Source organism: Oncorhynchus keta, chromosome 15 (assembly GCF_023373465.1).
Source record: "Oncorhynchus keta strain PuntledgeMale-10-30-2019 chromosome 15, Oket_V2, whole genome shotgun sequence".
NCBI lineage: Eukaryota > Metazoa > Chordata > Actinopteri > Salmoniformes > Salmonidae > Oncorhynchus > Oncorhynchus keta.
The window spans coordinates 11,984,281-11,997,142 of NC_068435.1; the positions used below are offsets into that span (position 1 = coordinate 11,984,281).

The following is a 12,862-nucleotide window of genomic DNA, read 5'->3' on the forward strand; positions in this document are numbered from 1 at the left end:
AATGGGCCAAAATTCACCCAACTTATTTTGGGAGCTTGTGGAAGACTACCCGAAACGTTTGACACAAGTTAAACAATTTAAAGGTAATGCTACCACATACTAATTGAGTGTATGTAAACTTCTGACCCACTGGGAATGGGATGAAAGCTGAAATAAATCATTCTCTCTACTATCATTCTGACATTTCACATTCTTAAAATAAAGTGGTGATCCTAACTGACCTTAAACAAATAATTGTTACTGGGGTTAAATGTCAGGAGTTGTGAAAAACTGAGTTTAAATGTATTTGGCTAAGGTGTATGGGAACTTCCGACTTCAAATGTATGTACGTCTCTGAATAAAATCTCAAGACATTCAGTCAGTACTGCATTCACAACATCCATTCATAACAGTATGGAAAGGTACCGCCATCTGCTGTCCATTTCTGTTATTACAGAGTACAATGAGTTGTAATGTGTTTTCCCCACATCCAATACAAAATAATTGGAAAACATTTTATTAAAACAGTTATAGGTCAACAGTCTTGCTTTGTTTTAAGAATAATGCATGAAATAAGTAGTTAAATCAACAGTCGGGTTTGTCTACAATGGATATTGATCATAATTAAATCAATTTTTAACAGTATAGCTCAATATTTTACTTCATACAGTATTGAGATTAACATGCAACATATTGCTGATAGTAGGAAACACAACAGTTCAATGTAAATGCTCTGTATATTTACTGTAATATTTACTGTAATAATTGTCTCTGGCTGAAATGCCCCGAGGGTAGCAGTGCAGACCTGAAGACCATTGTCTTTCTTTGATATTTCAATCAGTCTGATGACACAGCTCTACTTCCTGCTGCACATAGTACAGCTAGTATAAGCAGAGTCAGAATAACAGATTAAAATTAAAGTCACACATTACGATTTGAAGACACAAAAAAAAGAAAGCATCTTCCCCCAAATTCTTATTTGATTAATTTTTTTATTTTACTGTTATTTAACTAGGCAAGTCAGTTAAGAACAAATTCTTATTTACAATGACGGCCTACTTGTAAAGCCCCCCCCAGGCCAAACCCTCCCCTAACCTAATGCCATACCAGGGGATAGCATAACAGCAATACAACAATGTTTACAGTACCAGCAGAGCAATCAACCCATCCATCCAATTGGTGGCGTTTTATTTGTAACACGCTTTCTCAAAAACCTTTCTCAAAAGACCTTTCTCATGAACGTAACAGGGATAAACCAAGTCCTCAAGAGCCGCAGTCCTGCTGGCTTTTGGGATCTCCCTTCGTGGCACTTATTGGGTCAATTCATGTCATTGATTGCTACAGGTAAAAAGAAAATAGACCATTTTAAAGGCGAGGACAAAAACCAGCAGACAATATCGCCCTCCAGGATTGGAGCTTTGCACAGCTGTCATAATAACATTCACACACACACACACACACACACACACACACACACACACACACGTCTTTAAAGATTTTTTTTTCCCTGTCCAGGAACAGGAAGTGAAGAGCTCAGTCCAATGTCATTGACCTCACAACCTGATCCTTAGAGGCCCAAGAGGGAGTGAGGAAAGTAGACCGAATCAGACAAGCGGAGGTGAGAGATCTTCATCTGTGTCTGAAATAGAACCCTATTCTCTACTGTATAGTGCACTACTTTTGGCCAGAGCCTAGTAGTCAGCAACTAATGCGACCAGCTGAGCTCAGTCAATACTGAGCCAATAAGTGACCAACACAAAGAAGAAGAGAGAGAGACAGAAGGAGAAGAGAGCGAGACAGAATGAGAAGAGAGAGAGAGACAGAAGGAGAAGAGAAAGAAGACAGAAGGAGAAGAGAATGAGAAGAGAAAGAGAAGGAGAAGAGAAAGAAGACAGAAGGAGAAAGAGATAGGAGACAGAAGAAGAAGAGAGAAGAAGAAGAGAAAGAGACGAAGGAGAAAGAGACAGATGGAGAAAGAGATAGGAAACAGAAGAAGAAGAGAGAGAAGGAGCAGAGAAAGAAGACCGAAGGAGAAAGGAGACAGAAGGAGAAGAAAAAGGAAACCGGAGACAGAGAGACGGAAGGAGACAGAGAAACAAGGAGATAATTGACCTAAGTTGTGGTATAAAGAAGGGCTCTATATACAGTAGGCAGGGCTCTATTGGCAGCAGGAAGGGCTCTATTGGCAGCAGGAAGGGCTCTATTGGCAGCAGGAAGGGCTCTATTGGCAGCAGGAAGGGCTCTATTGGCAGCAGGAAGGGCTCTATTGGCAGCAGGAAGGGCTCTATTGGCAGCAGGAAGGGCTCTATTGGCAGCAGGAATGGCTCTATTGACAGCACGGAACAGGGTTCCATTTGGACTTGGATATTCCTTGCACTGCAACATCTGTGTCTTTGAGTCCATCCACGGGGTAAGGAGTCTCAGACAGACGTCTCAGCGTGTGTTTGGTGGGCCTGGAGAAGGGCTGTGATGTCAACGTGGGACCCCTGCTGTGCTACAGACAGGGCCGTGCGACCACGCTGGAGGAGGTGGAGACGAAAACAGGGAGATGAGAAAGAAGGAAGATCAATACTTGAGGTATGCACTATAAATCATTCTGGGTATGCCAAGTCAGTATTTCCTAAACGTCTCCTTGAGTAACCCTAGCTATTCCACATTGACATTCCTGAACTAGCACACCTGATTCAACAACTGAAGGGCTTGATGAATCAGGTGTGCCAGTGCTGAAATGGGTGGGAGTACTGCAGGAGAGGTTTGGCACACACTATACTTAAGTATGCAACCATGCTAAACGACGGTAATATAAACTAAAAAAACGTGAGAGAAAACGGTGCACATTCGCCAAGTGAATAAGAATTGATTCAATGAACACTTTGAAGATAGACTGGAGTCAATTCAAAGCAGGAGGCCCTAAACTGAGAAAGCTCTTATTCTCTACCAGTCTACGGGGAGAGCCGGACAGCCTACAGGATTTCCCCTTTTTATTTTTGCCCTCTTTCCCTACAGATTTAGCGGATTAGTGATTAGCTTGTCAAAGCCCAGTGAGGTTTGCCTCAACAAAAGGCTTCATTAATCCACAGAGAGCTGCGTGTTATTATAGAACAGCCACGCTGTCACTCTCACAGCTCAATGAGTCACGGGCTGCATCCTAATCTGCACCCTATTCCTCGTTTAGTACACTTCTTTTGACTTGGGCCCATAGAGAATAGGGTGCTATTTGGGACTCAAACCGAGGTATTTGGGCTATCAAATGCTTCCAATTGCCTAAGCTGCTCTTTCAGCAAAGTCGCTAATTGTAGTGAGAAAAGCGGACTGACATCCTGTTAACATTGAGTCTTATAATGGCAAAATAAATGACTTGAGATGGTTGATAATTCCCCCCAAGAGTGTAGTTTGTAGTCTTATTCACTAGGTGGCGTAGGAGGTTGTTAGATGTATTGTCGTCTCCTGAAGTTACCGTTGGCCTCATGGTGAAACCCCTGAGGCTTTCAGGGGGTGGTTGGATTGTGTGTGTGTGTTCTGTAGTGTATCCATCCAGCACTCACCCTGTCAGTGACGCTGGTGTCACACTCGGCCGCTTGCAACAGCAGCCTGGCGATGTGTGTGTGGCCCCTCTCACAGGCGCACACGAGGGCCGTGGCCCCCTGGCAGTCCTGGATGTTGGTGTCGGCCCCGCAGCGCAGCAGCAGACGCACCATCAGGCCCCGGCCATGTCTCACTGCGAGCATCAGAGCTGTTTGACCCCCCTGGAGGGAGAGAGGGATGAGACAGGCAGAGGGATGAGGAGGGCCAAGAGAGGAGAATTATCTCGGCATGCAGAGAGAGCTGAAACTGACTGGCCAGGAGGCAGTTTGGGCAAATCCATCTTTAGTACAGAGGCTGGTCTTATAGGACAATATTAGTGTGTTTAAAATAGAGAGGAAAATGATGCTGGCGCCCGTTGGTCAGTTAAGACATGTTATTATGATTTCTGAGCAGAAAGACTCCACGGTAATTCCCATGTGGCTCAGTTGATAGAGCATGGCGCTTAAAAACGCCAGGGTTGGAAGACTGAGATGCTTGGTCCTTCAGTACAATATGTACCATATAATAGAGTTAGGATGAAGTATGAGGTGTGTAGTTGGGGTGTCGACAGAGGCAGTGACAGTGACCTGGCTGGCTTGAGCATTGACGTCCCCCAGCTCCATAAGCCTGCCGACCACCTCCATGTCCCCAGAGCTGTCCGGGGCTGTCAGGGAGGCCAGCATCACCGCTGTGTACCCCGCCTTGTTCTGAAGGTCCACCTCACAAACACCTGCAGGGGGAACACACACCCATTTAGAAACGTGTATTGGACCTTCATGTCTACTTGTGTTTTTGTAGTGTTGTTTCAAGACAGACTATAGATACACTGTGGAAACATGTAGATACACTGTGGAACCATGTAGATACACTGTGGAACCATGTAGATACACTGTGGAACCATGTAGATACACTGTGGAACCATGTAGATACACTGTGGAACCATGTAGATACACTGTGGAACCATGTAGATACACTGTGGAACCATGTAGATACACTGTGGAACCATGTAGATACACTGTGGAACCATGTAGATACACTGTGGAACCATGTAGATACACTGTGGAACCATGTAGATACACTGTGGAACCATGTACACTACCGTTCAAAAGTTTGGGGTCACATAGAGATGTCTTTGTTTTTGAAAGAAAAGCTCATGTTTTGTCCGTTTAAAATAACATCAAATTGATCAGAAATACAGTGTAGACATTGTTAATGTTGTAAATGACTATTGTAGCTGGAAACGGCAGATTTTTTAAATGGAATATCTACATTCAGCTGTGCTAGCCTAATTGGAAAAGGGTTTTCTAATGATCAATTAGCCTTTTAAAATGATAAACTTAGATTAGCTAACACAACGTGCCTTTGGAACACAGGAGTGATGGTTGCTGATAATGGGCCTCTGTACGCCTATGTAGATATTCCATAATAAATCTGCCGTTTCCAGCTACAATAGTCATTTACAACATTAACAATGTCTACACTGTATTTCTGATCAATTTGATGTTATTTTAAACGGACAAAAAATGTGCTTTTCTTTCAAAAACAAGGACATTTAAGTGACCCCAAACTTTTGAACGATAGTGTAGATAGACTGTGGAACCGTGTAGATATCCCATACAGTGAGTTCTTATGTACACATACTGTCCTACCTTCACCATTCTCATAATAGTGTAATCATACACACATACAGTGGTGCCTACCTGTGTCCAGTAGCAGGCTGACAATGGGGTAGTTGGTGTGAGACACGCTGTAGTGCAGCACTGTGTTGCCGTTGTCGTCTGCCATGTTAACTAAGAAGGGGAGGAGCGACGGCGTGGCCGTCCTCACCTCTCTGAGGTGCACAGACACCGTATTGGCCAGAGAGTCCTCCTCAGCCGCCACCCGGAACCAATGCTGGAACAGCACCACCAGGCCACGCCTCTGGGGAACAGACGGGAGATAACCGAGTGTTAGTTAGTTTGGGGCTGGGACAAAAGCCTTCACACACTGTGGTCCACCTGGACTGGAGTTGCCCACAGCCCTGCCATAGACTCTGATCTAAGATCAGTTTAACTGAAGAATTATTTCCATAACCCTTGGATATTTCAGGGAGAAAATGTGTACAGCACATAGACATGTTAACGACGCTAACAACAGATAGACATGTTAACGACGCTAACAGCAGATAGACATGTTAACGACGCTAACAGCAGATAGACATGTTAACGACGCTAACAGCAGATAGACATGTTAACGACGCTAACAGCAGATAGACATGTTAACGACGCTAACAGCAGATAGACATGTTAACGACGCTAACAGCAGATAGACATGTTAACGACGCTAACAGCAGATAGACATGTTAACGACGCTAACAGCAGATAGACATGTTAACGACGCTAACAGCAGATAGACATGTTAACGACGCTAACAGCAGATAGACATGTTAACGACGCTAACAGCAGATAGACATGTTAACGACGCTAACAGCAGATAGACATGTTAACGACGCTAACAGCAGATAGACATGTTAACGACGCTAACAGCAGATAGACATGTTAACGACGCTAACAGCAGATAGACATGTTAACGACGCTAACAGCAGATAGACATGTTAACGACGCTAACAGCAGATAGACATGTTAACGACGCTAACAGCAGATAGACATGTTAACGACGCTAACAGCAGATAGACATGTTAACGACGCTAACAGCAGATAGACATGTTAACGACGCTAACAGCAGATAGACATGTTAACGACGCTAACAGCAGATGGACATGTTAACGACGCTAACAGCAGATGGACATGTTAACGACGCTAACAGCAGATGGACATGTTAACGACGCTAACAGCAGATGGACATGTTAACGACGCTAACAGCAGATGGACATGTTAACGACGCTAACAGCAGATAGACATGTTAACGACGCTAACAGCAGATAGACATGTTAACGACGCTAACAGCAGATAGACATGTTAACGACGCTAACAGCAGATGGACATGTTAACGACGCTAACAGCAGATGGACATGTTAACGACGCTAACAGCAGATGGACATGTTAACGACGCTAACAGCAGATGGACATGTTAACGACGCTAACAGCAGATGGACATGTTAACGACGCTAACAGCAGATGGACATGTTAACGACGCTAACAGCAGATAGACATGTTAACGACGCTAACAGCAGATAGACATGTTAACGACGCTAACAGCAGATAGACATGTTAACGACGCTAACAGCAGATAGACATGTTAACGACGCTAACAGCAGATAGACATGTTAACGACGCTAACAGCAGATAGACATGTTAACGACGCTAACAGCAGATAGACATGTTAACGACGCTAACAGCAGATAGACATGTTAACGACGCTAACAGCAGATAGACATGTTAACGACGCTAACAGCAGATAGACATGTTAACGACGCTAACAGCAGATAGACATGTTAACGACGCTAACAGCAGATAGACAGGTAACTGCCCAAATAATGGAAACACTTGAGTAAATGAGGGATACAAAGTATATTGAAAGCAGGTGCTTCCACACAGGAGTGTTTCCTGAGTTAATTAAGCAAATAACATCCATTCATGCTTAGGGTCATGTATAAAAATGCTGGGCAGGCCATTATTTTGTCTACCATGGCTATGCCCCCATAGGATGACAACACCCCCATCCACAGGGCACGAGTGGTCACTGAATGGTTTGAAGAGCATGAAAACGTTGTAAACCATATGCCATGGCCGTCTCAGTCACCAGATCTCAACCCAGATGAACACAATCAACAAAACCACCAACAAAACCACCAAATGATGCATTTCCTCGTGGAAGACTGGTGTCGTATCCCTCCGGTAGAGTTCCAGACACTTGTATAATCTATGTCAGGGTTCATTGAAACTGTTCTGGCTCGTGGTGGCCCTATTAAGACACTTTATGTTGGTGTTTCCTTTATTTTGGCAGTTACCTGTACATTTTAATGATGCTAATGAAAGTAATGAGGTGCATAACTATGAAAAATGATTTCATCATTAACACACTGTGTTTTGGTAGTGCCTGCCTCATCTGTGTTGACAGCCATTCATGTTGAATAAGGCTTGTGTAATTAGGTTTGTGCCTATAGGCCTATGTCTAAGTGTATTTCTGTACCATGCGTACCATTTCATCATTGGGGTTATCCATGTTATCCATGTGATCGCTGACGAAATGACATGCTGCTATGAACTCCCCTTCTACAGCCTCCCTATGAGGACATAGAAGCATCAGTCCCATGAGTCCCATTCATATACTTTCACTAAAGGCAATACGCTACAATAAAGATTGTCTTGACACTTTTCAAAATTAAAAAATGAATATGCCAAAACAACTGGCAAATCATCAAATTGTATAATTCATGAACGACATACAATATACTCAGTTCCCCTCACCTGTCTTGTTTGGGATCTGTGTTTGGATCTGGTTCTGCTTCCATGGGTTCCTCTGGTGTTGTGTCTGTCTTGTTCTGTTCCTCTGGTTCTGCAGCTTCCACATCCCCACCACTATCTGTCTGTTTGTCTGGTTCTGCAGTTTGAGTAGTCTGGTCCATCGGATCGGTTCCTTCCATCATCTCTTGACCTGGGCTTGGGTCTCCCTCTTTCTGGTCTCCGTGGTTTGAACCCCCATGGTCGGCAAGTTTCTCTGCCATCTCCCCAGGGTAAGGTTGTCCTTCTGGTTGTTGCTGTAGCGCTGACATGTCCTCCTTTGCATGGCTCTTACGATCCAAATCCTCATTTGGTGTTGTTTCAAAGCTAAATGCATATCAGTAGGAACCAATGTGTTTTGTCATTATAAAAAGGCTTCCAGAAGGGTTCTTCAGCTGTACCCGTATGATAACCGTTTTTGGGTTCCATTTAGAACCCTCTGTGGAACCAAAAAGGGTTCTTCAGCTGTACCCGTATGATAACCGTTTTTGGGTTCCATTTAGAACCCTCTGTGGAACCAAAAAGGGTTCTTCAGCTGTACCCGTATGATAACCGTTTTTGGGTTCCATTTAGAACCCTCTGTGGAACCAAAAAGGGTTCTTCAGCTGTACCCGTATGATAACCGTTTTTGGGTTCCATTTAGAACCCTCTGTGGAACCAAAAAGGGTTCTTCAGCTGTACCCGTATGATAACCGTTTTTGGGTTCCATTTAGAACCCTCTGTGGAACCAAAAAGGGTTCTTCAAAGGGTTCTCCTATGCAGACAGCCAAAGAATCCTTTGAAGTTCTAGATAGCACCTTTTTTCTAAGTGTGTACAGCCGTCCTGACAATCTAGCCATGTACATTGCCTTCAGAAAGTACTCGTACCCCTTGACTTATTTCATATTTTTTGGTTACAACCTGAATTCAAAATGGTTTAAATATTTATTTTTTTCTTACCCATAATGACAAAGTGAAAACATTTTGTAAATTTATTTTTGCAAATGAAATACAGAAATATCTCATTTACATAAGTATTCCCTGAGTCAATACATGTTAGAATAATCTTTGGCAGCGATTACAGCTGTGAGTCTCTCTGGGTAAATCTCTAAGAGCTTTCCTAACCTGGATTGTACAATATTTGCACATAACTAGGCAACTCAGGAACATTCATTGTCCTCTTGGTAAGCAACTCCAGTGTACACTGAGTGGACAAAACATTACGAACACCTGCTCTTTCCATGACATAGACTGACCAGGTGACCAAAGCTATGATCCTTTATTGATGTCAGTTGTTAAATCCACTTCAATCAGTGTAGATGAAGGGGAAGAGACAGGTTAAAGAATGATTTTTAAGCCTTGAGACAACTGAGACATGGATTGTGTTTGTGTGCCATTCAGAGGTGAATGGGCAAGACAAAAGATTTAAGTGCCTTTGAACGGGGTAGTAGGTGATAGGTGTCAGGCACGTCAGTTTGAGTGTGTCAAGAACTGCAACACTGCCTGGTTTTTCACACCCAACAGTTTCCTGTGTTTATCAAGAATGGTCCACCACACATAGGACATCCAGACAACTTGACACAACTGTGTGAAGCATTGGAGTGAATGTGGGCCAGCATCACTGTGGAATGCTTTCGACAACTTGTAGAGTCCATTACTGATGAATTTAGGCTGTTCTGAGGGCAACTCGATACTAGGAAGGTTTTCCTAATGTTTTGTACACTCAGTGTATATTTGGCCTTGTGTTTAAGGTTATTGTCCCGCTGAAAGGTGAATTTGTCTCCCAGTGTCTGTTGGATAGCAGACTGAACCAGGTTTTCCTCTAGGATTTTCCCCATGCTTAGCTCTATTCCGTTTATTTTGATCCTAAAACAACTTCCTAGTCCTTGCCAATGACAAGCATGCCCATAACATGATGCAGCCACAATCATGCTTGAAAATATGAAGAGTGGTACTCAGTGATGTGTTGTGCTGGATTTGCCCCAAACATAACACTGTGTATTCAGGACATAAAGTTAATTTCTTTGTCACATTTTTGCAGTTTTATTTTAGTGCTTTATTGCAAACAGGATGCATGTTTTGGTATATTTTTATTCTGTACAGGCTTCCTTCTTTTCACTCTGTCAATGAGATTAGTATTGTGGAGTAACTACAATGTTGTTCATCCATACTCAGTTTTGTCATATCTCAACCATTAAACTCTGCAACTGTTATAAAGTGGTGAAATCCCTGGGCCGTTTCCTTCCTCTCCAGCAACTGAGTTAGGAAGGACGCCTGTATCTTTGTAGAGACTGAGTGTATTGATACACCATCCAAAGTGTAATTAATAACTTCACCATGCTCAAAGGGATATTCAACATCTGCTTTTTAAATGTTTTACCCATTGAACCAATAGGTGCCCTTCTTTGTGAGGCATAGGAAAACCTGCCTGGTCTTTGTGGTTGAATGTGTGTTTGAAATTCACTCCTCGGCTGAGGGTACAGAGATGAGCTTATCATTCAAAAATCATGTTAAACACTATTATTGCACACCGAGTGAGTCCATGCAACTTATTATGTGAAGCACATTTTTACTCTTAAACTTTAGGCTCTCCATAACAAAGGGGTTGAATACTTATTGACTTAAAACATTTCATCTTATCATTTTTTATTTGTTTGTGAACATTTCCAAAAACATAATTCCACTTTGACATTATGGGGTATTGTGTGTTGGTCAGTGACACAGAATCTCAATTGAATCTATTTTAAATTTAGGCTGTAACACAACACAATGTGAAAAGTCAAGGGGTGTGAATACTTTCTGAAGGCACTGTACAAGAGGTTTTCATAGCTAAACGCAGACTGTACCCAACTTGAGTTGCTGCACAGTGAGATCTTCAGGGTTAGCCATAAATGGGTCATACAATCAGAGGGTGGTGCTCAAGTTAGTTATTTGTTTAACAACATAAATGTCAGGAGTCTAGTGTCTTACCCTCCGTTCACACCAGCAAAGTGGAGGTTCTTTGACATCCGAGCACTCCCATTTCTCTTCATGATGGATTTTGGGACTGGGAGAGAAAACGCCAAGATTAGGATTGCAAAGCTACTGGTAAAAGCTATGGTAACCTATAGGAACTCTGGTAATTTATACTTGAATAACTTTAAACAAATGTATTCATATCTATTATTCATATTGCCAATGTGTTTCTAGTGCCGAGGTTCCCAACCAGGGGAACTAGGACCCCTGGGGGTACTTGGTCTATCCACAGGGGGTACATGAGAAGACTCATGTGACCATAGGTCTACTGCTAAAATGAGTACTTCAAGGATACTCCAGGCAGAGCAACATTCAGTTGGTAGTACAGCAGCCAAAAAAGGTTGGGAACCACTGCTCTGGCCACATAATTCAAGAGAAAATAGCCTACTTAAATGAACAAAAAAGCATCTAATGAACAATGGCATTATTTTCCATTAACTATGAGACTCTTCCAACTATTGACTTCTTACACAACTACCACCAGTTTGGCGCCAAATCATTTACAACAAAGACATATTGACACAGTAATACAAAACCAGTATAAAGGACATGCTGAAAGTCTCATATTAAACACCCTATGGTATTCACGAAGTTGATGGTCTAGATTCATATTTAACATGTGATAAGGCCACACAGAGGGACAGAGATAATTACAGACACCTGTGATAATCTAATGTACCCCCCCCCAAAAAAAGGCCACTAGATAAAACTCCTAAAATACCTTGAAAGTTCTGGTAAACTTCAGAAGTTTCCAGTAATATACCCTTCCTTTGCAACCCTAGATGAGACAAAAACATTTTTTTTAAGGTGTAGGAGTTGTTAAATCACACAGTCCCACTTTGAATACAACAACGGCTAAACAAATAACAACAACTAAAGGGTTGGTGAAGCTCAAACCCGTTATAAAAAAATACAGAATTGTAAATGCTTTGCAAATTATTGTCATTTCAGGTGCGACCAACCACACAGTATGACATGGAAATAGACAGTCCTTAAACATACTCCATTATACATGGTTAGTAGCCTAATAACAATGGGAAGTTTGATAACTACATATAAACTGTATTTATGTCCATTTCTTTGCTTCAATTAGACACACGAGTCTGGTAAGTTGTGTCCTCAGCAGCATTGAATTGTCTTTAGCACAAGAACATAATTTCCTTGTAACTATGACCAGTGCTAGTACAAAGGTAGAGAAGGGAAGTACCTGTAGGAACTGTAGTCATTCCAATATGGCAAAATCTAAAGTCTTCATAAAATACATACAGTATGAGAGAGTTACAGTCATCAATACACATCTATCATGAATAAAGCCAGGCCAGCTATAACCATTCATTTACACTGCATCGTGAATTGTGGGTCTCAATGTGAGAGAGGCAAGGAAAGTTGTCTGTAAGTAGTCTCTGACATGGTAATGGGATTTTGTGTGCAGTAAATTCCTGTCATTGACTCATAAATTGGACCTAATCTTTCATGCTAGATGGAGAAAAAGCTCAAAGCTACGAGTTAAATGTGCTGACGTGACGTGAATGGGGTTTCAAAAGCATTGGGAATCGATTGTATTGCATTATGACTGTGCTTTGAAATTCAAATGAATTCAAAAATGTCTGATTTATTTAAAGACAAAAGAGCTCTGTTCTATAAAATAAACATTGTAATTCAATTTGCTTTATAAGGAACCTGAGAAAATTATTCCTTGTTCCAAATAACTTTTCTTTTTATATTTAATTGAAAATATTTATTGTCAATGTAGACTGTCAATTGTTTTCCAGGTTCCCAGTCCTAGAGCAAGTCTTCTCCTGGACTAGAAAGCACTTTCAATGGAGATTCTTCATTGAGTATACTTTTTAGTCCAGAAAAAAGGCTTAATCTGTGTTCTGGAA

General features: G+C 42.0%; 1 protein-coding gene across 4 annotated transcripts in view; it reads right to left on the reverse strand.

Moving 5' to 3' along the window:
- Nucleotides 1-1,056: 1,056 nt before the first annotated feature.
- The window catches only part of LOC118394413 (KN motif and ankyrin repeat domain-containing protein 1-like), a 36,825-nt gene continuing 25,019 nt past the window's right edge, over nt 1,057-12,862 (reverse strand). For 3 of the 4 annotated variants that reach the window (XM_035787593.2, XM_052463392.1, XM_052463393.1), the window contains exons 4-11: nt 11,701-11,757; nt 10,935-11,010; nt 7,953-8,312; nt 7,684-7,768; nt 5,244-5,463; nt 4,131-4,273; nt 3,525-3,725; nt 1,057-2,498 (exon numbers count right to left, since the gene is read on the reverse strand). In XM_035787593.2, the coding sequence (XP_035643486.1) occupies nt 2,400-2,498; nt 3,525-3,725; nt 4,131-4,273; nt 5,244-5,463; nt 7,684-7,768; nt 7,953-8,312; nt 10,935-11,010; nt 11,701-11,757 (1,241 nt within the window). In that variant the 3' untranslated portion in view covers nt 1,057-2,399. The remainder of the gene's footprint in view (nt 2,499-3,524; nt 3,726-4,130; nt 4,274-5,243; nt 5,464-7,683; nt 7,769-7,952; nt 8,313-10,934; nt 11,011-11,700; nt 11,758-12,862) is intronic. The other variant, XM_035787594.2, reaches the window with a different exon arrangement.